Source organism: Microtus pennsylvanicus, chromosome 2 (genome assembly GCF_037038515.1).
Source record: "Microtus pennsylvanicus isolate mMicPen1 chromosome 2, mMicPen1.hap1, whole genome shotgun sequence".
In the NCBI taxonomy this organism is placed as follows: Eukaryota; Metazoa; Chordata; class Mammalia; order Rodentia; family Cricetidae; genus Microtus; species Microtus pennsylvanicus.
Window position 1 is genome coordinate 97,171,727 of NC_134580.1, and position 27,001 is coordinate 97,198,727.

Below are 27,001 nucleotides of genomic sequence, written 5' to 3' on the forward strand. Positions count from 1 at the left end.
CCGGCCCCCAGGAGGAGGCGCTGACGCAGCAGCGTGGAGCCCGGGAATTGAGCGCCCCCGGGGGGTTCCAGCCGCCGGATTCCAGCCCGGCCGGGGCCTGCGGGCGCCCAAAGCCGCGCCGTCCGCGTCGCTCGTCCCGGTGAGCGAGGGGCCGGGATCCAGGAGGGGGAAGGGGCGGGCGGGCCAGCGAGCTAGGTAGGCGGACTAGCAAAAGGGAGAGGACCGGCCGTCCGTCAGCGCGCCCCGCCGAGCGCGCCGCGCCGCCGCCCCCGCCAGCCCCGGGAAGGGACGGACGGACGACAAGAAGCAGGTGCGGCCGCCTGCCCGCCCGCGCGCGCCGCCTCCCTCCCCCGGGTCCGGCGCCGCGGTCCCGCCATCGGGGAGCGCGGCGCGCCTCGAGGTGACAGCCCCCGGGGGGCGCCCGCCTCACAGGCCGGGGGCGGGGTGGGTGGCGGCCGCAGGGTGGCAGCTTGGCCGGGCGGCTGTGGCGCGGGCGTCCCGGGCTACGGAGGGCGGGAGGACGCGGGGCGCTTCCTCGCCGCGGTGGAGCCGGCTCGCCTCCGAGTGCGCGGGCGGCAAGGCCCCCGCCGCGCCCCCTCCCCCATCGCGGTCCCCGAGGCAAGGGGCCGCGGCCGGGGGCGTCGCCGCGGGATCGCCCTCTCGGGGTGGGGGGGGGCGCCTCCCGGGTTGGGAGCAGACCGGCTATTGCCGGAGGGGGGGTGGGGATGGGGGCCGCGCCAGGGCGAGGGGTAGTGTGGACCCGATCGGGTCGGACTGGAGGAAGGGAGGCGCCGAAGACGGAAGGGGACCGGTTCGAACAGCGAGTGTGGGCCGCGGGAGGCCCTGTGGGGACCGTGCGGGGCGGCGGCCGAGTCCGAGGTGGGGCGGGGGCAATCGAAGTTGTCAGACCGCCTCCAAGTGACAGCGGGACCCGGTGCTCCAGGCCCGGCCTGCTCGTACCCTCCCAACCCCACCGCCTCTCCTCCGGGGCTGGGGGCCGGGTCAGGTCGGGCCCGAGGGGCCCGCTCGGCGATGAAGGGCCGGACAAAGGCGGCGCCCAAGCGGGCGCAGGTAGTGGTATCGAGGAGGGGAGCGAGTCCGGGGCACCCACCCCAAGGGGCGGGCGACGGGGCCGGACTCTGCCCTGGGGACTGCGGGGGCCGGGGCGTCCACCGGGAGGAGCTGCGGCACTGGCTCTGGGCTCTAGCCGCAGATCGCCTCGCGGCTCCGGGAAGAGTGGGGTCGACTTAGCCAAGGCGGAGGGGCAGAGGTGGGGGGGGGGGTGTGCGCACCGAGTGCCCCGGCCGGTGGCGAACCGGCTTGGTGGACTCATGGAGGCGAGCAGAGCCTGCTTGCAGTGAGAGGCGTTCAGCAAGTCTGCCTACCGGTAGAGGTTTAACTCCACCTGGGATGTCTCCTAGTGGCCCATTGTCGGCAGTCTTAAGAGCACCGACAACTGACTACTTGGATTGGGACTAAGGGACCCACCCCCCTACACACACCCCCACTGTGCCTGTCGATGCCTTCACTACTGCTGTAGCAGTTTTTCTTAGCTAAGAAGGTACCCACATAGGGATATGATAAGCGAAGTCCATAAATCTAAGGAGAAATGAGATGATGAGATAAAGTGAGGTTTCCAGTTGTCTTTTGTGCCACCTGACACGTTTCTTCCCATCTCTGCACCTGCATATCTTCTACTAAAAGGAGTAAAGAGCTTCTGAGGGACCACATTTCTCAGGGACAACATTGTCCTAGGACACTTTGGAATCCCTGACTTAAGCTGAGAGTGCTGATAACCCCAGCAGTGACCAGCTCTAGGCTGTATGCTGTTTACCCGTGTGTAAAAGACCCACTCAGCTCCAGTGCCCCCCCCCCATGTGAACATGTTGGGAACAGGAAGAGAGGAGACTCGGGCTAATGACAGCTGAGAACATGGCCTTTTGCTGAGAAAAATCTGGGTTGGAGTGGCACACCAGGGGGACCCGTCAAGAGCCCCATTCGGCTGAGGTTGGCTGTAAGCCCTTGATGAGAAAGCTACCTGTCTGCCAAGGGGGACTGGGCAAGTAGGATATGGAGTTCATTCATGGCACCCATTGCTCTCCCCGGGAAAGCCTGTACCCCAGCTTGGGTGGAGTTGAGGCTTGTGGGAAAAGGGAGTATTACTTCTCACAAGAGACTGAAGTTTGTTTGACAGAATTTAATTGTATGTCTAAAATCCAGAGAAGGCTGGAGAATCTGTGCTTTTGCTGGAGTTGCACTGTATGTGACTTCTTTTGGTAGCAGTCAGAAGGGTGACCTGATTTGGCTGCTGGAAGGTTAAAAGGAGTTGCCAAAATAACATTTCCCTCTGTGGTAGGGATTTTACCTGGCAGGAGACTCATGCCTGTCAGATCAGTGTTGAGGGGAGCTGAGCCATTAGTATGTTTCTGCTCTCTGTTCCTCTCTGTCCGTCCTTCTTTCTCCCCTTCCCAACCCTAGCTCTCACGCTCTAGCTGAGGCTAGCCAGGAACTTGCAGCAATCCTTCTGTCTGCCTCCTGAGTGCTGGAATTATCTTTGTACCACTGTGCTGGTTTGGGTTTGTTCTTTTGGTGTCTCCCTCCCTTCCTTTCTGTTGCCATGTTCCCATGTCATTTTCCTCTTGCTTCCTCTGACTCTTCTGATCCAATCTGTGCACAGCTACCAGATCATTCTCCCCACAGGACCCCTTCCACGAGTCAGTTTCTTACTCACTAAATTGTGGTTGCTCTCTCTTCCCTGCATTCTGACCCTTGACAGTGTCCCCAAGGCTGCTCACCAGTCACTCTGCACATTTGTCTCTCCTCTGCCCTTTGCTCCTGGCTCTTCCCTTTCCTTCTCTTCCACTGTCCATTGTCTTGGTGTTGTTCAGGAAAATGTATTTTCTAGCACTGTGTCTTCTCAAATATTTTGTGAGCTGGAAGTTTCTTAAGGATAGGGGTAGTGAATTAAAGTGTGTGCGTGGGGGGGGGGGTCTATCCTGGAATAGAGAGGAACCTGGCTTTTCCAGAAATGCCCTGTATGAATTCAGTCCTTGGAGGGCTCTGACCCTTTCTGTCAAAGGTATATAAATAGGGCATGTTGGTGAGGCTCTCATAGGTGTTTTCTTTTGCTGCTGTTCTGACTCATCTGCTGGTGAAGTCGGTCCTAGATAGTTCATGTGACACCACACAGACATGAATTGGAAAGGGGCTGTAACCCTGTTTTCCTCCTGTCCCCACTAAACCATCCTCTCCCTCTCTTCTACCCAGCTTTTCTGTTCATTTGCAATTTGCTTGCTGTCCATGCTAAATGAATCCATATGTTTTACCTCTTCTCATCTGGGTGTAAATAAGGGAGAAAACACTCTTCGGAGAACAGAGGAGAAAAATAAACCTGGGCTAGTCCATAGATGGGCTTCGTAGAGTCCTTTTCTAGAAAGTGTTTTTCCGCTTTGGGGGCTCGGTCTGTCCCGCGTTGGACCTTTGAGGAGGGAGTGCTATCCTTCCAGAGCTCTTAGAGGTTGGTTTCTGTTGGTGATCAAGCATGGACCTTGGGAACGTGGGAGAAGACTGATGCTGCTTTGACGCTCAGTGGTGAAGAAGCATGTCTTGCATCCATCCTCTTTCCCCCAAACCTCTCTTTTGTGCCCCAGTTTGATGATTAATGGACCAGCATTTCCCTTCCAATCAGGAAGGCCACCCCTTACAGTTGCCATGGTAATGCAGACCTCTCCCCTGTCAGTTAAGAAAAAAAAACCCTACTACTTCTTATCCTTTACTGTAAGGGAAAAGCCACCCCAGAACGCCTCTCCTGGGCTTGTTCCTCATCTGCTTGCTCTGTCTGCTGTGTGCATCCTGGGACATAGTCCTTTCCCTACTCAGGGACATTGCCTGAGTACCTCAACCAGAGTCTGCACTTGTCAGAACCGGCAGGAGAGGAAACAGCCTTTAAATGTATTCATCCATGATGCAAAGTACAATCCAGAAAGAGCCCTTCTCCTTTAGGGATACAGGAGGCGCCCTCCGTATGCTCTCCAGTATTTAGAGGTATGAACTGGGTAGCATTTGACACCCGAGAAGGAAATTTCAGTAGACCTGAAAGAAAATCAGTCTAGCATATCTACTAGAAATTGGAGTTCAGTGAAAATGTGGTAATTATTTTCATTTCACCCCACCTCTCCATCAGAGCATCTAAGAGGACTTAGAATATTTTCGTTTTATCTACTGTTGTTCCTCCTGACCTTGCTCAGGCAACATCTGGCCTCAGTGCCCTGTCGCAAGGTGAGTCATTAAGGAGGAAAAAAAATCCCCAGAGCTCAAAAGTAGTCTGTGTTGAACTCAAGCTGCCAGCAAAGCTGGCGAGTTTATGGAGCATTATATGAACAGTCCGACATTAAAGGGCCTCCTTTTTATGAATGGGTCGTGAAGAATGTAAATAAAGCAGCATCTCTCAATGGGGAAGCATTTTACATAAGCAGCACTACCCCAGCCCAAGTATTTATGGGAACTTGCTAGCACTGTCTGGCAAGACTTGTTTCCTTTGTGTCCTGACTTTGTAGGGACAAGGGGAGTGTGAGGAGAGTGCGCTTTGGCTCTGCGGGTTTGGCCTTGTCTTAGTGGCCAGCACAGTGTCTGTTAGCCCTAAAAAGATGGAAGAATACCACGTGTGGTCCAGAGCTTGTGAAAATTAGCAGCAGAGGTTCCCGATAGCTGGTGGTGGAAGATTCTGCATGCAGCTCCTGACCCCTCAGGCTGCTCAGATCTTCCTAGGTCATGCCCAGGAGGTCTTGGATGATGAGATCCTACCTGGTTTTATGGGAGGCACCTAGCTGGAATAAAATGTACTGGTTTGAATTTCAGCTCCTTTATCTTTCTACAGCCCCTCTCCTGGTTTTGCCACTAATGAGCTGTAAGCCGGCTAAAAAGTGGAGGAAGTAGTGGGCACCGAACATTCCTGCTCAGGGCTGCCAAGTCCCGGGATCCCAGTGAGGGCCTGGGTGTCCTGTCCCAGGCATCTTGGTGTGAAAGCTGGGGATGAGAGGCCATTGGGTTTGGAGAACAGGGCCCAGAGTGCAGTCACTTCTCAGACTTGGTGTCCTGGAGTAGAGGTCATTGCATTTCTCTTTCCACAGTGGGAAATACCTGCACGGGTGATTCTTCATCTGATTCAGTGTGCTGGTGGCTCTTGAGCTCCTCCACGGGCTTGGTCTGCCAGGAAGGAATGAGGGTTGTTTCTCGGTCTGGTGTTATGAATCAGTAACTTCCAAGATACCATAACCAAGTTACTTGAATGAAAAGACAGTGGCCTTTCATTGTTAATGAGAGCAGTACTAGCTAAGAATGTCCTGGGTCTGATTATTTTCTCTGGCCTCTGCTCCTTCTCTGGGATTTAGGAAGGACAGATATGTTGATTTCCCTGACCTGGAGTCAGGTGTGTGTATCTAGTTTCTGCCTATGCCAATACAGTTTTTTCCAGTTTCCTGCTGCAGAAGAGCAGAATGGACCCTTCTGCAATTGCAGTCACTTGTTGGGAATGTTTGGGGATAACAGTTTGTTTACCAGGTTTCTGTGCTGCCAGGTGGTTTAGAAGTGTGTTCTTAGAGTAGTTATTATCGGGGTGCCACTTGTTGCCAGAGAGTAGAACCACATCACTTCTGCAGCCAGGGTCAGTGGTCATTTCCCAGCCCTGACTCGGGCTCACAGTTTCCTTTGACTGTAGAAAAGAATTCTATAGAGAGGAAATGCTCTTAGAGAAAACTGGAAGTATGAGAGGTTATCTGCCCTGAAGAGAGGAGCAGGAGCAGTTGCTGTGTCTCTGTAAGTTAAGGTGGCCATCTCCGCTGTGATAGGCCACTTTCCCTCCATTGCAGTCTGAGCCGGGGAAGGGGATTTCCCTCGGGCCTGTAGACTTGAGTAGATGTTTGGGGGAAGTTCTTTCTCTGGATTTACTGTAAAATATGTTCTCTCTCTGGAGCATTCCCCACTTTCTAAGTAATAAAATGATTTTGTCTCAAAAATGTATGCAAGAGTTTATTCTGGCTGGGCAATGGTGCCGCACACCTTTAATCCTAGCACTCAGGAGGCAGAGGCAGGTGGATCTCTGTAAATTCAAGGCCAGCCTGGTCTACAAATTAAGTTCAAGGGAAGCCAGGATTGTTACACAGAGAAGCCCTGCATCAAAAAAAAAAAAAGTTTATTTGGAAATTTGAGCCAACTTTTCTAAAGATGATGATGATGATGACGATACTGATGATGATTTAGAGACAGGATCCTATATAGCCCAGTCTGCCTAGAACTCTCCATCCCCCTCCTCACCTTAAGTGCTAGTATTTATAGGTGTGTGAACCTGTCTCTGAACAGTTCTTTAAGCTGAGAAATTCAAGAGAAACTATTATGTTGGGCTGTGACCCAGCCATCCTGTGAGGCCCTAGGAAATGGCAGTATGATAACAGTGTGGAAGTATGGGCTCTGAGACACCTGGATGCCCCCCCCCCCGCCCGCCCACTGTGCTAGGTAGGGTTTTCTTAGGAGGGAGGGAGTGTGCGTGTGCCTGTGTGCGCTCGTGCACATGTAGGTCAGAGGACACCTTGCGGCAGTCAGGTCTTTCCTTCCACCACGTGAATTCTGGAGAATTTAGCTCAGATCATGAAGCTTGGCAGTATGTGCCTGTACCTGCAGAGCTCCCCCATGTATAGGAACACTCCTTCCTTCCTTCCTTCCTTCCTTCCTTCCTTCCTTCCTTCCTTCCTTCCTTCCTTCCTTCTTATTGAACTCTTTGTGCCTGTTTAAGTCTCCTGAAGATGTAATGGTAACAGCTGCTTCCCTGGACTGTTGTGAAGGTAGATGCAGTGATTGCCATGTACTAGGTGGTACTGGGTACCCAGAATACAGAGTAGCATTCCTGGGACAGTAGGAGCCCCTGGTGAGTCATGTTCCCTGCCCCTGCCCACTTAGAAACCTTGGGGACTGATCTGGCTCTTTGATTCCACCTCCCTATCCTTTCTGGATTTACTGCTTACTGTTTTGTTTTGAGACAGGGTCTCATGCAGACCTCAGATTTACTGTGTAGCCAAGGATGCCTCCCGCACCTCACTGATTACAGCTGTACATCACACTGCCTGGTTTTATGCATTGGTGGGGATCAAACCCATTGTTGCCTGCATACTAGACAACTGCTAGCTATATCCCCAGCCCAGGCTGTCTCTAGCGTTCTTTGTCATAATGTTTGTATGCTTACTCATTAATGTTCGGGGTGGAGGAGGCATGTAGAATCTTTCCTTGAGGTAGCTAGGTGAAATGGAGAGGAAAAGGGATGGTCGTGAAAGAGTTAATACAAAATTAATTTATGAATGTGGATTAAGTTGAATAGGCACAATGGACTCCTGGGAATGAGGGTAAAGTTGAAGGCCAGAAGGTTCCCTAATCCAGACATTTAAAATTCTTGGATTGCCTCAGACGTTGTTGGGGAGCATATTCTTTTTTCTTCTTCTGTATCTTAGATCTATAGCTGGTAAAGTAGATGTACATTTCCCTAAATGGACTGGGGTGGGAACCCAGAAATCTAAAATACTTACAGATCCAAGGATTTTGAATATGGGATTTTCTACCCTTACTGAGTCAGGCCAGTGAGCTGGCAGTCAGGTAAACCAGTGGATGGAATTTAGTAGGGGGAAGGCGGAGGCTGCCTGACCTCCCCAGGCTTGCCACCTGTTTAGGTAGCGGAGGAGCCTGCCTTGTGACTCCCTTAGTGGAATGTTTGGAAGGCTTGGCCTTGGGACTTGAATCAGGAGGTTCTTTGTTGGAAAGGTCTGGGGCATTGCTGTCCTCATGACTGGTGGTCTACTTATGTTCAGGACCAAGAGGTAGCTGACAAGCCACTGGGGTCCCCGTGTTACCCAAGCTGACCCAAAACTACTAGGGTACTGAGCCTGCCTTGAGATTTCCTCCCATATTTTACTGGTGATGGAGATTTGCGAATATCAGGCACAAGAGTGCTCAGCAGTTAAGAGCACTCATTGCTTTTTCAAAGAACTCAGGTTCGAGTCCCAGCACCCATGTGGTGACTTACAGCTGTTTGTAACTTCAGTTCTCAGGATCTGACGTTCTGTTCTGACTTTGGGGGGCACCAGACACACAAACGGTGCATATATGTGGCAGCCAAAACACTGATACACAAAAGAATTTTAGAAATAAGAAAAACAAAAGAATGGGTTTGTATTAATTGTCTGGTGTATACTAGGCACTCTATACATGTTCTCACTTAATCCTTAAAACAAACAGTCTTGCTTTGAAAAGTAAACCAAGCAAGGCTTGGAGTTCAGGCTCTTTTCCAGTCCTGATGAGGCTCTGCTGTGGGACTGGTGGTAGGGACAGAGATCACAAGCAGTGCAGTGTGCCTGGGAAGGAGCAATGGGTACACCAGGAAGAACTATGGGAGAGTAAAATGGCTAAGGTATTGGGGCCTTTAAATCCCCTAGGGCCAACAGTACGACTCTTTGATTGAAGGCATTTCCTGCCAAGCCCGACATTCTTGAGTGCCATCTTCAGAACCCTCACGGTAGAATCAGCTACCGCATAAGTTGTCCTGACCACCTGTGCTATTGGTGCATGCACTCATACGCATAAGTACACATACAACAAAAAAAAGTATTTAAAGAAAACCCTAAAGACTAGTTGGTATTGCACATGGTTACCTTTTGTCAGTTTCGTGAAGCAGAACACGGGTACTACTAATGAACTACTAAAGCACGATGTCCTCCCACTGTCCTTGCTTAGGATCGTAGATATGGAAGGCGCTGTCTTTATTCACTCCCTACCTGTAGGCAGGGCTTAGCCTCCATACTGAGGCATTGGCAGTTTCTGCCACCTGAGAAAGCGCTTACTTAGTATTGCTGCTGTTACTACCCTAAACTTTGATCTCTAACAGACATGGGAGTCTGTAGTCTTAAGTTAGAGCTCCCCCTCCCAGCGAATCCATGTGCCTTTACGGTTAGTGGAAGAGGCCTGGCTGGCTGACTGGCTTTGGCTCTGGAGCTAGAAGTAAGCCAAGATCTGAAGCTTTGGCCCTTTAGGCTCTCATACTAGGGTATCAGAATCGATTTTTTAAAAAAAATATTCATCGGGCTGAGCTGAGCTGAGCTGCCCCAGCCAGCTCCTTTCTGCGTGGGATGGGTGGTGGGGTGGGCATGACTCCTATGCAGCTACTTGGTGTGTGTCTCTTGGGTTCCCAGAGACCTCAGTATGACCCATGAGGAGCAGGTGAGGTCTTACAGGCTCTAGACAGTATTGGTACCTTTAGATGGCAGGTGTAACTCCTCAGATGAATGCCAGACCTAAGGAGAATCAAAAACAAGCCTATGCCCAGGTGGGTGGGAGCAGTTCCCTTTGGTTGTGCACTGTGCTCTTTCCTGCCCAGGTATTTCTATTATTAAGCTCAGTTGCAAGGCGGCTTGAGTACCTGCAGCAGGTGATGTTAAATTGGCAGAGCTGTGGGTGCCTGCTGTGGATCCTTAGTCAGATACTGGGGTGGTCAGAACACATGCCATCCTGGTCCCATCTCCCCCCATTCATACCACCCTGGCTCCACAGGGGAAAGGGGACATTGTTGCCATCTTTCCTTGGGATGGACATTTGAATGTCCTTGGCAGAATAGTAACAGAACAGAGTTCAAGTGCGGACTGGATGTTTGGATTCTCGCCCAGACGGCCCGGGGCTCCTGCTGTAGGGAACTGATGATAGGTGCCTCTTCTGTGGCCAGGAGGGAGAGGAAGGCTTCTGCTCTCCACCAGGCTTCCCCACGGTGTCTTGCCATCCTTGTCAGTGCTGGGAAGTAAGGTTTATTTTGGTATGTCAGTTTCAGACAAGGAACCTCAAGTTTAAGTGAGTTGTTCATTTGGGTCAGAGCCAGCTTCGGCTTTGCATTTTGCTAAGCTGAATGTAGAACCCAGGACCTTGTATTTGGTAGACAAACTTTCTACCACTGAGCTGCTTCTCAGCCCCAGAGCCAGGCCCGCCTTCCTTAGACTCGGTTCTGTCTGCTTCTCACTAGAGACAGAGAGGTGCAGTACCTTTTCCTGGCTTTACCATAAGCCACGCAGAAAAAGCTGCTGTTTTCCCAAGTGCCGTCAGTTGAACATGTAAATGAAAAGGAGACTTTGCCTTTGCGTGCTTGTTGCTTTTCTTTGGTAAGATTCAAGAAAGCTGGTGTTTCTGACAAAGATTCTTCTTTCAGGGGAATAGTCCCAGTTCTGAGACTGAGGACACTGATTGACTGGGGGGCGATGTGTAGTAAGGGGAGCAGGAGGCAGCTTTGAGGATCTCTTCCTACCCGGGGCAGATTTAATTTATGGGAGTGGTTCATACTGTGACCTGTAGCCCAAGCCTCTGGCCTCCCTTGTTGGAGCCTTCTGCTGGACACTAGCAGCTAGCATGTGCACTGCCTCTGTTGACAGCGTGGTATGTGCCTTTTCTGCTTCTGGGCATAGCTTCTGCTAGCCCCAGGCAGAGCTGAGTTACACTAAAGCCTAGCCTCACACACCCCAACGCTCCAGATCCCCCTCAGTTTTGAGGCTTTGATATGCCTGGAATGGAGATCTCTTGCTTGCCTACTTGACTTATGGGGTTCAACTTGTGGGGTCTTTGGCTCAGAAGCCCTCTGGCCGGCCACTGTCCTTTAGGTCAGTTGTTCAGGGCTGGTGACAGTCAGACTGGTTTTCCCCAGTGAGAACTTGCTTGATACCAGCTAGGTAAAAGGTGATTGCCCTGGGGAGTCCTTCCCAGGAACCTTCTCTCAGGGGGCCTGGATTGTTTGTGCAGGGACAGGTCTTCCCGAGGGCAGAGGAGCAGTGCTCACCACTTGACAGTGGTACAAAGTTCTGGGCTGAGCTAATGGAAATGAGAGGGCCTGAAGGAATGGCTGTCCTCCCGGAATAGGGACCAGGGCTTCTGTGCACTCCCGGCCGGCCCTGCAGGGCAGACAGCCCTGGCAGGCTGCAAGCCCCTCCACCTAGCCCCACCCCAGGGAAAAGCTGCTGCTAAGGTTCTCACAGGTCTTCAAAGCATGACTCACGCTAGCTCTCCTCATTTCCAAGTACAGCAGAGGGCGGCAGCAGAGACCCCAGCCTCTCAAGACCGCGCCACCGGGGCCCCACATGAAAGCTGGAGGTTATTTTGCAATGTGCTTTGATGGCTCTGGCAGTCTTTAGCCAGTGACAGGAGGTTTGGCAGATGCAGAGGAGGCTAGCAGGGGGCTCCTGTGCTTGGCTTGGAAACAGGACTTGCACCCTGTGATGTAGAGATTTACCGGATGTCCAGCCCTCGGGGGCAATGGCTCCCTGAGAGACTGGAGTACTGAATGGGAGGTTAAAGTGAAACCATCTTTACAGGAAACACAACACTCTAGGAACAGGCTCCTGAGAGTGGCCACTGCTGCTGCTTCCCACCTCTCTGCCTGGGACTTGTGGGTGCTAAGAGGGAAGTACCGAGTATAGACAGATACAGTATAGACAGCCCACCACCCCTGTGACCAACCTCCAGCAGGCAGCCTCCTCCCTCCTCAGAGCCCTCCGCTAGCTGCTGTTCTCTGCTTACGCTCTTTCCTGCCCACCCCCTTTGCTCTGTGCTGGGTATCCATGTCCTCAAAGGCCACAGGCCCAGGTGACCTCACCCTTGGCCCCCCGCCATTCCCAGGCCCAGCTGCTCTGGTGACTTGGGGCCTGTTGAGGGGCTTCAGCCCATGTTTGGCTGCATTGTCTATTCACTCGTCCTTCATCTCCAGGCTTCTTGGGAATGGGAAGCAGGACCTTGGCTTTGCCCACAAGTGCAGATACTCTGCCGCCGGCACAGGGTGCCTCCTGGTTCGAAAAAAGAGTCTGTGGGTTGTCTGCGCCTGGGATGCTTTTGAGCGTAAGAGGGGCGAGCTGACGAGTGTGCTGAGCAGCCAGGACAGCGATCCCGAGTCAGAGCAGAAAAGAGACGCCTGGAATTGTTATGAGCTCTGCCATTTAAGAATGAATGGATTTGCCTCCTGTGACTCTTCCGTGCCTGGGGCCTGATTTCTGGATAGTGGCAGGTTCCCACACATGGCCTGTTGCTTCTTCCCCCTTGCAGTTTTCCCAGTCCTTTCTCCATGAGGGTTGTCTACACTGCACCATCGGCTGCGTTTTCTTTCACTCTTTCCAGGCCAATGCAGCTTGTCTGTGCAGAGAAGGCACCCGGTGACCCCCACTAATGGCTGAAGACCACAAAACTAATGGGGAAGAACTTGGCAAAGCCTGGAAATCCTCAGGCTTGGGATCTTTGGGGTTAAGTCCCCGCCCCTCTCCACTTCTCCCAGCATGAATAACAATACTGGGGAAACTAAGCTGAAAAGCCTAGCCTGCTGGATGGGGAGGGGTCCCTGAGGTGCCTGGTGAGGAGAAGCGCGGACTGTCTGGCACCTCACTTGGCAGCCCCGGTGCTTTGGAGAGTCAATGGGAAGTAGTCTGGCCACCCTCCCTCACCCTTGCAGATCTGCCTTGCCTTTATGGTACAAGTGTGCAGTGCACAGCTCAGCCAGCTCTGGCCTTTGTCATTTAGAACCTGAGATCAGACTGCCCCTGAGTGTATATAGTAGGGAACATCTGCAAAGCCAGAGTTAGCGATCATGCCTGGTCATGAGCATCCTCGGGCTTCCTGAGACTCTCCTCCCCTCTCCTGCCCACTATCTTGCCTATCAAGGAAAACTGAGGTACAGGGCAAGGCTTACAAGGACCACTGGTTTTTCTCCTGTGCTAGCTTTGATCCTAGCTTAATATCCGTTTCCAACCCTGGCACGCTGAGCTGCCTTTCCCTGGAATCTGACCAGATTAGGTGGAGGCTACCTCCTTGGGCAGGCTCAGGCCTCACCTTTCTTAGGGCTTTTCCAGAAAGATGCAGTTATGGCTCTCTTGCTGGATAAAGGGACCTTCTTCCCCTGCCTAGCAGGCAGGTTCTTTGACTCAAACCTCTCTCTGCCCACCTCTTTATCCTCTGGCTAGTCTCAGAAGCCCAGAGTTGAGGAGTTGGTAGTACTTTGGTTGTGTCTCTTAAAGCCTCACACAGCCTCAGCCCCGTTCTGGCTGTGTTTTTACAGTCTCCTCTTGAGTGTCTAGTGGAAGCAGAAGAAGAGGTCTGATTGTTGCCTTCCGTTCCTCCTGTGCCTTGGCACTGGTGTCTGTGACATATCTCAGGCTTTCTGGGGCTTAATTCGTGGGGACTATGTGCTAGGGGAGAGGGAGAGCCAGTACTTGCACAGCTACTGGTGGTCTGCTGGCACCTGGAAGGCGGGTCCTAGGAAGTTCCAAGCTGGAGACAGCAGGAGGGAGGCAGTGACCAGGTCTCCTCATTACCTGCCTTCTTTCCCGCAGATTGGAGGGATTCCATGACACACACTCGGAGGAAGTCCCTTCCTATGCTTAGTTCTGGCCCCACTGGCCGAGGGGAGCCCCTGCAGATGGAAGACGGCAATATGGAACAGGGGACTGAAGATGTGGAGCCAGGCATGCCTGAGAGCCCTGGGCATCTCCCAGGGCGCCGCAAGAACTACCCATTGCGTAAGCGTTCACTGGTTCCAGGAAAGCCCAAGGCCTGCAAAGTGCTGCTGACTCGCCTGGAAAACGTGGCTGGTCCACGAAGTGCAGATGAGGCTGATGAGCTGCCCCCTGACCTGCCCAAGCCCCCTAGTCCGGCCCCGTCCAGTGAGGACACTGGCCTTGTGCAGCCCCGCAAGCGGCGCCTGGCCTCTCTCAACGCAGAGGCACTCAATAATCTGCTGCTGGAGCGGGAAGACACAAGCAGCCTGGCAGGTGCCCGCCGAAACCGAGGCGGAGACCCTCACCGTAGCCGGGACCGGGCCACAGGGACCTGGTCTTTCTCTAAGAAGCGACCTCGACTGGGAGACCTTGGAGAAGGAAGTCGAGACCAGTCCCCAGAGCCAGCCCCAGATGAAGGTGCCCGACGAGATGGAGACCCAGCTCCCAAGAGACTGGCTAGCCTAAACGCAGCTGCCTTCTTGAAACTCAGCCAGGAGCGGGAGCTACCTCTTCGACCCTCTCGTACCCAGGCTGAAGCAGATGGGCGCTCCGCTGAGCCCCTGGCACCCAAGATTCTGCGGCCAAAGTGGGCCAAGGTCAATAACAAGAACTGTCCCAAGGCTCGGCAGGGGACTGGCTCTGGGGAGACTTCAGGGCCCCCCAGCAGGCAAGAACAGCCTGATGAACCTTGTTCATCTGCTATTCCTCGTGGGCCACCTATCCAGCCATCTCGCCAGGCCCCAGGCAAGGCTCTGGAGGACCCCTTGCGCCCCCACCTGCCTCTGCTGATGGGTGGGCAAGCAGCCCTGAAGCCAGAGCCAGGCCGTCCAGGTGAAGAGTCACCCGCCCCCAAGCAGGAACTGCACCAGCCCTCCTTCCCTGCACCTCAGCTGTCTCCGCTGCCGATGCCTGGCAATCCAGCAGACTACAGTGGTCTGTGTGGAGGGCCTGAGCTCACTGCCCTGGGCAGCTTCTACCTGTACTGTGGCCAAGACGGGCTGCAGTGTGGGAGCTGCTCCCCTTGCCCCATGCTCCCAGAAGGCAAGCTGACTCCGGTGGCAGCCCCCAGTGAGGGGCTTCTCATGGCCCCGAGCTCAGTGCCCTCTGGCATCCCTTTCCAACACCCTCCTTGGAGCTCCTCTCGCTACTGCTCCAGTGAGGACACTGGAGTGAATGGCTACAGCGTTTGTGGGGTGCTGCCCCTGCCTCTCGCCCACATTGGCACTACCTGTGGCGGCTGCCCCTACAAAATGCCTTTTACAGCAGGTAAGTTCTGTCGGGGACACACATGGTATGCTAGGGAGTTTTTAAGGCATGGCATCCCGGGAGGCTGAGATACAGCTCTGGACAGGGACTCTACTGAGTCTGGCTGCTACCTGGGAGGGAGCTTTAAGAAGGGAGGTCTCTACTTATTTAGGCAATGTCCTAGGCCTACAAACAATCCCAGGAAAGAGCCCCATTTAGCTCTTACGGCCTGCTTTGCCCAGACTGTCAGTGAGATTTCCCAGCTTGGAAGTTAATGTACATAGTGGACAAAGTCCCTCCTCCAAAACTGGGATTCCCGTTCTTAAACTCTTAGATACAGAAATTAGGGTCTTAGGTAGGCCCTGTGGTGCACGGCTGTAAGCTCAGCTACACAGAAGGCTGAGTCTGGGATCATGAGTTCAAGACCAGGCAGAGTTACAGAAAGAGACACTTCTCAAACAAAAAAAGAGAAAGGTCTGGAGTTCAGTGATGATAGGAGTGTTTAGCATATGTGAGGCCCTAGGTTCAATTCCCAAACGTGGGGAAGAAAGAAAGAAAGAAACTAGGGTTTTTGCCAAGTCATTCCCATGTCCCTTCTATCCGGGGCTCTCCCTCATCCCTTGGAAAACTTAACATTCCTCGTGTCCAGGATCCACCTACATGCCGGCTGAGTTTAGCATTCATGCGAAGCAACACCAGGGGTGGTGGGACAGTTTTGCCCTGGCTATACAGGCTTTGAAAAGACAATAGATACACAGATGTGGCATTGTGTGGATAGTTGGGTGTAGGCAGGGTGGATGGGCATACTCAAGAAGAGACCAGTGGGTTTGGCACCCTCGGCTTTGTTATCTGTAAGACCCAGGGATGGCTCGTGCTCAGCTAGACAGAAAAGGTTGTCCGCACCTTCTCTCCAGGCTGCTCCCTCCAGCTTCTGGGTAGAAATGAGGTGACTAAAGCCATCCTGACCAGCAGGTCTACCCTGTGCAAGAGAGGTGAGGGCTGGGCCATCCCTGCTCTTCCCTCCTCCCCCCACACCCCTTAATGTAGGGGTCTATAAAACAGCTTTATAGACCACTTGGCTCTGGCCAGACTGGTTCTATCAGGTTCTAACATGGATTGGAGTCCTGAGAAACAAGAGCAGACTGTTTCCTGGCCTTTCCTAATAGACCCTTACCTTTTACCCTAATGAGCAAGACCACCCATAAGCACTGTGTGCCAAGCGCCATTCTCAGTCCTTGACACACAGTCACAAGGCATGTAATTAGGCAGACTCCGCCAAAGTGCCTGGATTGAAATGTTCTCCCCTGCTCCCTTTCCTCACGACATCGGCTAAGCCAGTAACTGCTGTGTCCGTTTCCTCAGTGTAAAGCAGCAGTAATGGTTCCTACCTGGGGGTGTCGCAAGGGTGAAATGAGTTAGTATGTAAATAAGGGAAACAGTCGGAATTCTGTGTCATGCTTGTAAGCACTACTTAACATTGCAGAGGGCCAGAGTGACTTGCCTGAGGTCACGTGGCTGGTAAGTGGTAGGTGTGGGGCTCATATCCTAGTCTGTCTGACTCCAGAACTGTGAAAACCCTGGAGACTCTTAGGTCAGAGCTAACGAAGATATTTTTGCTGTCACTCCTTCCAGTTAGAATGGGACACACAAGTGTCTGCTGGCCAGTTTCCAAGGTGAAGAAAGGCCTGAGTCCCACCTTCTGTCTCAGCTGGCCTTAGAGTTGCACCTTGGAACTAAGCCAGGCCCGGGACCTGCAAACAGATGGCTCAAGGGGCTGGAGTTTGTTCTACCTACCTTGACCCACTCTCCTTTTTTAGAAGGCTGCAGGTCCCTCGGCCAGCTGGAATTTCCTCTCCCAGAAGCTGGCCACCCAGCCTCACCTGCTCACCCCCTCCTGGGATGCCCTGTGCCCAGTGTGCCACCTGCAGCAGAGCCCATCCCCCATCTTCAGACACCCACCTCGGAGCCCCAGACGGTAGCCCGGGCATGCCCTCAGAGCGCCAAGCCTCCAAGTGGTTCCAAGTCTGGCCTGCGCACAGGCTCTAGCTGTAGGTACACTGTGAGGAGCAAGGCTGCCCGCAGACCCAGCCACCCCAAGCAGCCGCGTGCTCAGCGCCCACGTCCTCGCCGCCGCCGTCGCCGCCGCACTAATGGCTGGGTGCCTGTCGGTGCCGCCTGTGAGAAGGCAGTGTATGTCCTGGTGAGTGTTAGCACTTAGCTGATGGGAAGAGGGTGGGGGCAGTAGGACACAGGACACTAATGAGATGGGGCTGGCTACTCCAAGGGCAACAAGGAGCTGCAGTTCACCTCAGGAACCAGTGTTAAGTTCTGTTTGTCACTTAGTCTTGGTGATCCAAGTCTTCAGCTTCTCGGCCCTGTTCACTCCTCTTTCCATCCCACACTGTATTAGGGAGGTTGGGGTGATGGAGTAACACCAGAAGAGGGAAAGCAGTGTCAGCTAGAATGTTGAGCACGTCTGAATTCCATGTTAGAACTAAGTGCTTTGCATGCTTTATCCTCTTTAATCTGACCACTGCCGTATGTGTGTAGAGTGTGCTGCATGGTCCCTTTGATAGATAAGGAAACTCTCCCAAGGCTCTGCCACTTACAATGGTGATTTAAGGGTTCAAACTCAGACCACCCCATTAGTGCCCAAATGCTTAGAGAACCAGCTTCATTGATATCACCGTTTCTAAGCTTAGGAGTTCCCCACCCCGATCCTTTCGCAGTCTTCAGTATCTTAGGGGGTGGACTGCCTTAGTGAACTAGAGGAGATACTAATCCCTCTTCCCTCTGTCCTCACTCTGGAGTGTGGCTCGCAGACTTATTTGTGTCATTGGTTCATTGCCCAGGATGAGCCAGAACCTGCCATCCGAAAGAGCTACCAGGCAGTTGAGCGACATGGAGAGACAATCCGAGTTCGCGACACTGTCCTCCTCAAGTCAGGCCCAAGAAAGACGTCTACACCTTATGTGGCCAAGATCTCCGCCCTCTGGGAGAACCCTGAGTCAGGTACCTGTCCCCGAACCCAAGAGACAGACCTTCATTTGGCCCCTGCCTAGAGTTTGGCCTGGCACAAGACCACCATTCTTGGCAGAGTCTGCCCACCCTTCAGCTGGGGTCTGGCTACTGTGGAGGTGTAGCAACTTGCGACTTGAGTTGAATCCATGCACTCACTTCATTAGCCACCAGAGCCCAAGCACTTGTCCCAGGCCTTAGCCATCAGTGCCTTCTCGCCCGTCTCTATGTCTAACAGCATTCCAGGCTGCTGAGTGCTTGGCCTTGGTCAGGGGACACAGGCAGCCAGAGCCTGCAGGACGGGGCCAGCATCTGGGGTTGGACAAACCTCTCGGGCAGGTGGCCAGCCTGTCGTAAATAAGCAGGGTTGCTAGCTCCAGCCATGACCTCTCTGTTGTCTCCTAGGAGAACTGATGATGAGCCTCCTGTGGTATTACAGGCCTGAGCACTTACAGGGAGGCCGCAGCCCCAGCATGCATGAGGTGAGCTGCCTAGCAAGAGGGGGTGCAGCAGGGTGACATTAAGACATGGCATATGAAAGGGACAGCTAGGAAACAGCTAAGTCCTCCTTCAAGCCCTCTGGGGGTTAGCATCTCCCAAACACCGTCTCAGCTTATGTTCCAAATGGGAATAATGACCCTTGAGCACCGGGGCTTTGAAAATGGAAGTGAGCAATTCTGTGCTAACTCGGGATGACAAGGTGGCACTGTGCACCTCACCCCTTTATTACCTGCAGTACTCAGCACCTCTGAGCTGAGCGCCTATAGGCTGAGAGTGGTCTAGCTCACCTGTTACTTCCTTTGTGAGACAGGGTCTCACCGTACAGCTCTAGCCTGGAATTTACTATGGGTAGACCAGGCAGCCTTGAACTCACAGAGATGCATCTGCTAGGATTAAAGACATGTACCACCCCCTTTGGTGTGGGACTTTTCATCTCATGGCAGAGAAAGGGACCAATTTCTTTTCCTCTTAGGGCTGTGTGGGCAGACAGGGTCAAGACTTAGATGAAACTGACTCTGTTGCTGCTGGCGTTGGCTCGGGTCAGCACTCCTTGCAGATTAGCCGTGCCTGCCTTGTTCTGGAGTGAGCTGCCTTTCTCGCTCCCATAATAAACCCGCTCCTCTTTCCCCTTGAGCCTTTGCAGAATGAAGTTTTTGCATCGAGACATCAGGACCAGAATAGTGTGGCCTGCATCGAAGAGAAGTGCTATGTGCTAACCTTTGCTGAGTACTGCAGGTAGGTGATACTCTCTGCCCCCGTAGCTGGTACTCTGCTCCCCACCCCCCCCGTAGGTGGTCTCTGCCCACGTAGCTGGCCTCTCCCCTTGGACTCAGTGAGCATGATTTGGGGTAACTTTATGGAGTTCCAAGGAAATCACTTTATGCTCTAGGCCCAATCTTTTTTTTTTTTTTAAATATTTATTTATTATGTATAGAATATTCTTTCTGTGTGTAATGCCTGAAGGCCAGAAGAGGGCACCAGACCTCATTACAGATGGTTGTAAGCCACCATGTGGTTGCTGGGAATTGAACTCAGGACCTTTGGAAGAGCAGGCAATGCTCTTAACCTCTGAGCCATCTCTCCAGCCCTCTAGGCCCAATCTTAATGGTTTAAAATGTTCTTCCCTAAAACCTATCTCTAATACAGTTTCTCACCCTGTAGGTTATGACCCCTTTGGGGGTAAAGCAACCCTTTTACAGGGGTTGCCTAAGACCATTGTGTAGAAATAACCAGGCTAGCTAAGGATAAAACAATTTTATTTATTTTAAGGGGAAAACTCACGAAACAGGAAACACAAAATAACTATCCACTAAGGATCATCTAACACCTTTTGTTTAGATTTGTTTGAGACAGAGTCTGTGTGCTCTGTGCTCTCCTGGAACTCAATATGTAGACCAGACTGGCCTCGAACTCCAAGAGATCTGCCTGCCTTTGCCTCCTAAGTGCTGAGATTAAAAACCACACTTGGCTGGAATTTTATTTTTTAATTATCAGAACTGTTTCCTCCTAAGGTAGAGTAATTTAGAGAACACAGATTCTCCCGATGGTGTTGTGGCCTACTAATGTTCTGAGAGAGATCTAGGAAAACAGGTTTTTGGGAAAGAAGCCCTGAACGGTGTGTGTGTGTGTCCAGGAGCTGAAGTCAACTGGAAGCTGTCAGAGTGCACCCAGCCTTGGGGATGAGAATAGGGCAATGTCACCTCTCAGTCCCCACTCAATGGGTAGTGTAGGGAAGAGATTGGTTTTCTTAGAGAAGTGGCTGTGCTGAAGGCAGTAATGGTGTGTGGTTGTGTGTGGTTGCAGGTTCTGTGCCATGGCCAAACGCCGGGGCGAGGGCCTTCCCAGCCGAAAGACAGCACTGGTGCCCCCATCTTCAGACTACTCCACCCCACCACACCGCACAGTGCCAGAGGACACGGATCCTGAGCTGGTGTTCCTTTGCCGCCATGTCTATGACTTCCGCCATGGCCGCATCCTCAAGAACCCCCAGTAGCTCCTGTCTTCGTGCTCACACTGGGGCTGCCTTCGGGAGAGTGGGGCCTGGGGTAGGGGCACTGCTTGAAGCACAGCACTTGGTTAAGGGCCATGGGATGCTGGCCTGTGGTTCTCTTGGGGGGGAGGGAGGGCAGGGGCCCTATGGATTCTGGGCCACATGGGAGAAAGGGAGGCCAGGACACAAGAAAGTTATCTGAGCCCTCAGCTTGGCCTGGGGTACCTATTTGGGCACCCCAGCGTGGAGACTCCTGAAGATTCAGTCTTCCCTGAGGTTGGGCCAGACCTGAGGGACATGGGTCAAGGTAGGGCAAGGGCAAGTAGAAGGGTTAAAGTCCTTCCAGAAACAGGCCCAGCAACCCCTTTTCTAGCCTCCTAGGCCTTCCAAGGGTAGCAGGAGCCAGCTTTACCTCACCCACTGTGACCCGCTGCTTCCCGTCAGCCTGGGATCAGGCTCTGCAGATTCTAGCACAGCTCTGACTTGTTCCAGTGAGTCAAGAGAGCCAAGCTTTGACTTCCTCTTCCTGGACTCAAGGCTTTTCCTCGGCTTTCTTCCTTTACCCCTGCAGTAGCTACTGGTGCTGGCATAAGTTGACCCGGTCCACCCATGGGTGTCCGCCTCCAGTCAGCTTTCCATTAAGAGCCACCCAGCAGGTCTGGCTTCCCAGAATACTGATCAACATGGAACTTGTCATGTCTGGAAGAGCTGATGAGTGCTGGGAGAGAGGGTGGGGGGCAGGGGACAAGGAAAATTGCTACCTGATTTGCTGAAGACTTTTCCTCTTGCCTTATACTTGGAGGTTCTGGGAAACCTCTTGCAGAACTTCACACAAGACTCTTCAAGCCACACCCACCTGAAATCAAACCAAAGGAGTGCTGTGGCTCCCCCTGCCCTGCCACCCCTTACCCTAGTCTTTTGTAGATTGCACTAATTTACATCCCAGTGAGAATCAACACTGTATCAGTCCACAGACCAGAGCTGCAGCCACTTACTCTAGGAGCTAGGACCTAGTACTTGCATTTTCAGTTTCTTCTGTTGCCCAGAGATTTGTTCTCACCTCATGCTCCCTACTAGAGATTGATTAGGAGGCTGGGTCCCCTGTTGTCCTGGCATGGGGTCTAGGCTTTTGGAGGTCTGGTTATTTGTACCTTGTTTGTACCAAAGAGGAGCATGGGGATTGAGGAGGGTGTAGTGCGGTTGGGTTTGGGCCCAACACTGGGAACCTACCAGCCAAGCGCTTCTACAAGGGCATGCTCCAGGGGCATATGCTGTGGAAGGTGGCACTGGGTCCTCCCCTAGAGAGGGGTGACACGGGTCCAGGAGTCTGAGGTGGCACTGGGTGAGTACAGTCTGGCACAGGCTACAGTGGGAGGTGGAAGTGAACCCTGAAGGCAAAGTCCTGGCAACTCCAGGTCCAGATCCTGATTCTTAGAAGATAAATCGTTCCTGATGGGTAATTGGGCTGGGTGAGGACCTGAAGGCTTCAGAGGTTGATTTTTGTTTTGGAAGCTGTGTCCCAAACCCAAAAGGAAGACTTTGTATTGAATAAGCTCTTTGGAGGAAGGCATCTGTCTGGAAGAGCAAGGTGTAAGAGGTCAGCAGAGTGGTAGTGGGCCCATTGGAGCCTGCTCTTTCTAGGGTGCTGCCAAGAAACCCAGCCTCACCCCCAGGAAAGGAGAGAAGAATCCTAGGAGGCAGGGGCTGCTGCCAGATGTTAAATGCTTTTGGAATCTCTTAGATGTGGAAATATTTTTTCGAACATGAAATTGCAGCTGGTAGAATTTCAATGGAAGTATAATCCATGTAAAATATATTTTAGTTGATATTTTGTAAAATGCACTTTTTGTGTGTGTCGATCCTGGTTTCCCAGATCTGTATTTCAGTGTTTACAAGGGAGGGGGTACCTTTCCTAACCTCCCTTCTGACAGAGATTAGAAGTACTTCTTTAAGAAAAATAAATAAATTTGAGAAATTGTATTGATTTAGAAAAGAATCATTTCCTGTGTGTCTTATTTGGGGGGGCATGTAAATATGAAGGGGCTTGCCGTTGTTTCGGGTCCTGATTAATTACTCTTGGCAACACAAGGGCTCACTAAGGCTGGTGAGGTTGCAAAGCTAGAAGAAAAGGAGAATGGAAAGAGGAAATGGGAGCTTGCAGTTAGCCTTGAGGCAGCCATGGCTTCTGGGTTTGTGAAATTCTTGGGTTGCCAACACTGACCTGAGTGGGAGTGAAGCGCTTCTGGACGCTTGAAAATAGCAGTACTGGCTAGAAACTCGCCTAGGTGTCCTGCAACTGGCATTCCTTTTGTGGGATGGAACAGAGTTTCTGACTGGTGGAGTGGCTATGGACCATAGCTAGCCCTACCTTGCTAGCCTGATCCAAATCCATGTTGGTGGAAATGATGGAGAGAGGCAGAGCTTTCATCCCCAATGCTCTCTACGGAGGTTCGCGATAGGGGCGGCCATCAGTATGCTGCCCACGAGAGTTGTCATTTTGTGGACAGATGTGGTACCAAGTAATCCCACCACCAGAAGTCCATATATACATTGACTGGAAGCCGACAGCAGTGTTGTTGGTGCAGGGTCAGAAGTAACCTGGAAAGGTACCTCGTCCCGCTGAGCCAACTCCCGGGACTTGAGGACCTCTGAACCTCCCAGTTCTGTGCCTTAGTACCTGTGTTCTCTGAGCCTGGGTTTGGAGGCTCACACTTTTAGCATTCAGAATAAGCAAGCCTCATCGCTGTTACTGGCTACTCCTTCCATCACCCTCTGGATATAACCTGTCCTAAGGTCAACACTTCCTCCATCCATCTAGTGTTGTGCTCTGTCATGACTAGAAATTGTTTTAGAGGAAGATCAGCATAGACAGACATGGTGGAACATGCCTGTAATCTCAGCACTCAGGAGTCTGAGGCAGGAAGATCCAGAGGTCAGCCTTGACGCCTCTGAAAACCTTGAAACAATCTATAAGGGAAAAAAAAACATCACAACTATGCCCAGAATTTACCTGTCAAGTGGCTGTGACGACTGAAGAAAATAATGCAAAACTTTTTATTACCTTTGACCTCCAATTCTGTTCTATTTCACAACCTTGTCAGACCCCATATTCAGATTCAAACGAGTGTTTAACTCTGTTCAGACAGGAACCGGTTGAATACCATCTTTCAAAGTGCTCTGGGAACTGACCGTATGTAGCCCACATGGCCACCTTGATGCCACTGGCATGTCTTGCCTCCAAATGAGGAGTCTCTTTTTGTGTGCTTGCTGCGTTGCTGCGTTCCTTTGCGCTTGCAGGCTACACGTAGACCCGAGGTGCTTGTCCTTAACTTCTACCCAGAATGTCCCAGTTAGCCTTCTGCTTCAGAATTGGGAGGAGTGATTCACATCTACAGACAGATCAGCGCTGCTCGGTGGATAACCCCCAGGAATGTCACCATGGAGACGTTAGCCAGGGCTTGACAGAGTGGCCCTGTCCTGGACTGAGGGAGGGAAGGACGGCTAAGGACCATACTTTTTGAACCCGCAGAGTGGTGGGCTGCCCTGCCTTCAGATCACCCGTTGGAGGACCGGCTTTGCCAGGGCAGTTTTAAGGCAGTATGGTGGGTGCAAGTCTTATGTTCAGCTCCCAGAGGGCACGTGTTGCAAGACGTCTAGCTCTTTTCTGCTTTCCAGGTCTCATTGAGCTTTTCTCCCCAGGCCCGGGGGTCTGGAGTGGCCCTGACTCAAACGTCTTTTCCCGGGCAAGGGTCTGCCTTCGGCCTCCCCAGAAAGCTCCTACGACTCCGGCACCCGCCTCTCTCCCCGCCCCACCCCCAACGTGGGCCCGCCCCCGAGCCTGTATCACGGCGGGGCGGGGGGCGGGGTGGAGAGCAGCCGGGCGGGACATCCGGCCCGGGTCCCAAGCTGCACCCGGGAGCCGGCCACCCACTAACCCTCCCGCCCCGAGATCTCCAGCCCCCAACTGCAGTCGCCTCCCCAGCAGTCCCGAGATCGGCCAAGTCTGCCTGGATCACCATGTTTCCTCGCCCTCTGACCCCACTGGCGGCCCCAAAAGGCGCCGAGCCCCTGGGCCGCACGCCGAGGCGGGCCCCATTGAGTAGGGCCCGTGCTGGGCTCGGGGGGCCACCCCTGCTGCTGCCGTCCATGCTGATGTTTGCAGTGATCGTGGCCTCCAGCGGGCTGCTGCTCATGATCGAGCGGGGCATCCTATCGGAGATGAAACCCCTTCCCCTCCACCCTTCCAGTCACAAAGGCGCGGCCTGGCGTGGGACAGCTCCCAAGCCTGGAGGCCTCTCCTTGGATGCTGGGGACTCGGACTTGCAAGTGCGGGAGGACGTCCGAAACCGGACCTTGAGGGCGGTGTGCGGACAACCGGGCATGCCCCGGGACCCCTGGGACTTGCCGGTGGGACAGCGGCGCACCCTACTGCGCCACATCCTCGTAAGTGACCGCTACCGCTTTCTCTACTGCTACGTCCCCAAAGTGGCCTGCTCTAACTGGAAGCGCGTGCTGAAGGTGCTGGCGGGCGTCCTGGACAACGTGGACGTCCGCCTCAAGATGGACCACCGCAGTGACCTGGTGTTTCTGGCAGACCTGCGGCCTGAGGAGATTCGCTATCGTCTGCAGCATTACTTCAAGTTCCTGTTTGTGCGAGACCCCTTGGAACGCCTCCTGTCTGCTTACCGCAACAAGTTTGGGGAAATCCGAGAGTATCAGCAGCGCTATGGAGCTGAAATTGTCAGGCGCTACAGGGCTGGAGCTGGCCCCAGTCCTGCAGGGGACGATGTCACCTTCCCAGAGTTCCTGAGATACCTGGTGGATGAGGATCCTGATCATATGAATGAGCACTGGATGCCTGTGTACCACCTGTGCCAACCATGTGCTGTGCACTACGACTTTGTGGGTTCTTATGAGAGGCTGGAGGCTGATGCCAACCAGGTGCTCGAGTGGGTGCGAGCCCCACCCCATGTCCGGTTCCCAGCTCGCCAGGCCTGGTACCGGCCGGCTAGCCCAGAAAGTCTTCATTACCACCTGTGCAATGTCCCGCGAGCCCTGCTTCAGGATGTGCTGCCTAAGTATATCCTGGACTTCTCCCTCTTTGCATACCCACTGCCCAATGTCACCAGGGAAGCCTGTCGCCAGTGACAGTAGTGAGCCGGCAACTTTTGGAGTTTGGTTTTAATGACATCGGCTTCGAGGTACCTTTCAGAGAATCCTCTGGCTCTGGGGCTTGCCAGTTTCTCTAGATGTCTCCATATCTCAGTGGCTGGGACTCAGGCTGTCCTTGTCCACGGTAGGGCCAGACACAAGTGTGTTACTCAAGCCATATGTTTGATCTAAAGACTGCCTCCAGGGCCCTTGCTGCTGGGCCTGTGCCGTTCACCTGGTTCATCGGAAAGTAACCTGTGGCCAGATCCCAAAGGTGGGACCAGCCGAGCACATGATCACTCCTGGGACCAATGGTTCTGACCCCCGTTTTCTCACCCCATGGACCTTGGGACTGGAGCGAGCTGTGGTGCCTTGGACATGAATTTTGAGCCTTTCTACTCCAGACTTTGAATTCCCTACACATTTTTCATTTTCCCAAGGAAAGAAAAACTGAAAGTAGGGCCCTTACCTCACAGCTCTAAGATCCAGCCCTTCAAGCATCCAAAGACGTGCGCCTGACCTCTTCCTAGGGCTCTTGGAGCATCTTCAATAAACCTCCCTTCCCTACAAAGCCTTTGAGATTGTGTCTTGGCCTGTGTATCTGGCTGTCATTTGTCTAATGCACTTATTTAAAATGTGTGTGTATATATACATACATACATACATTATTTGTTTCTCTGTGTAGCCCTGGCTGTCCTGGAATTCACTTTGTAGATCAGGCTGGTTTCAAACCCAGAAATCTGCTTGCCTTTGCCTCCTGAGTACTGGGATTAAAGGCATGAGCTTCTATGCCCAGTTAAATGTGTATATATTGATAGAATCTTTGTAAGGACTGACTTTCAATAAAGCTGTTTTGTATACAAAGTGAGTGTTTTCTGTGATTGCCCTCAGTTCCCATGGTTGCGGGGGTGGGGAGGAGACCCCTACATGCTTGCCCCCCAGATCAAAAGAGGAAGCTTTCAGTTAGGAGCAGTAAGACCTAACTAAACCTGCTTACGTAGGTCCAGTGTCCAGTGGCCCCTGTCACACTGGGGCCTTAAATTAAAGATGAAGCCTTTTGGGACTTCTAAAAGGCTCACAGACTCAGTTTCTAAGACGCCATTTTAAAAGGCAAGGCCGGTCAAGAATGACATCAGCCAAAAGAGGGGAGTGTACACACCTCTTAATCCAAGAACCCTGGGGGCAGGGGGGCGAGCAGAGTTTGTGGTCAGCCTGGTACATACAGGAAGTCCAGACCAGCCTGAGCTATACAGTGTGCCCTCAGGTACAAAGCACACGTAGGTACCTGGAATGAGGGCTGGAGAGGTGATTCAGAGGGTAAATCTAGGACTGGAGCTCAGATCTCAGCACCCACCTCTGGTGCTCACAGCTGCCTGGAACTCCTACTCCCAGGGGATCCAGCAGCTCTGAGCTCTGGGTACCAAAACACACACAGATGCACACAAATACCTAGGATTAAAGGTGAAGTGAGGCAGAGAAGAAGGGGATGAATAGGAGGCGTGGGCTCTGCATTGTCTTAGGGCAGGCAGGGAGACTTTGTTGTTGTTTT

The 27,001-nt window shown here is 52.8% G+C and overlaps 2 protein-coding genes across 4 annotated transcripts; both read left to right on the plus strand.

Moving 5' to 3' along the window:
• Bahd1 (bromo adjacent homology domain containing 1) lies at positions 1-22,297 on the plus strand. Of its 3 annotated transcripts, none has more exons than XM_075961795.1 (7): positions 1-139; positions 13,383-14,813; positions 16,610-16,992; positions 17,645-17,804; positions 18,216-18,292; positions 18,946-19,046; positions 20,115-22,297. In XM_075961795.1, the coding sequence occupies exons 2-7, from the start codon at positions 13,397-13,399 to the stop codon at positions 20,302-20,304; spliced, it is 2,328 nt and encodes a 775-aa protein (XP_075817910.1). In that variant the 5' UTR covers positions 1-139; positions 13,383-13,396; the 3' UTR covers positions 20,305-22,297. The 3 variants fall into 3 exon arrangements, with proteins under 3 accessions (XP_075817910.1, XP_075817912.1, XP_075817911.1); XM_075961797.1 differs by having other exon boundaries at positions 18,955-19,046; XM_075961796.1 differs by having other exon boundaries at positions 16,613-16,992.
• Positions 22,298-24,178: 1,881 nt separating this feature from the next.
• Positions 24,179-26,316, plus strand: Chst14 (carbohydrate sulfotransferase 14). Its single transcript, XM_075961798.1, has one exon. The coding sequence runs from the start codon at positions 24,319-24,321 to the stop codon at positions 25,447-25,449; it is 1,131 nt and encodes a 376-aa protein (XP_075817913.1). The 5' UTR covers positions 24,179-24,318; the 3' UTR covers positions 25,450-26,316.
• The last annotated feature ends 685 nt before the right edge of the window (positions 26,317-27,001 follow it).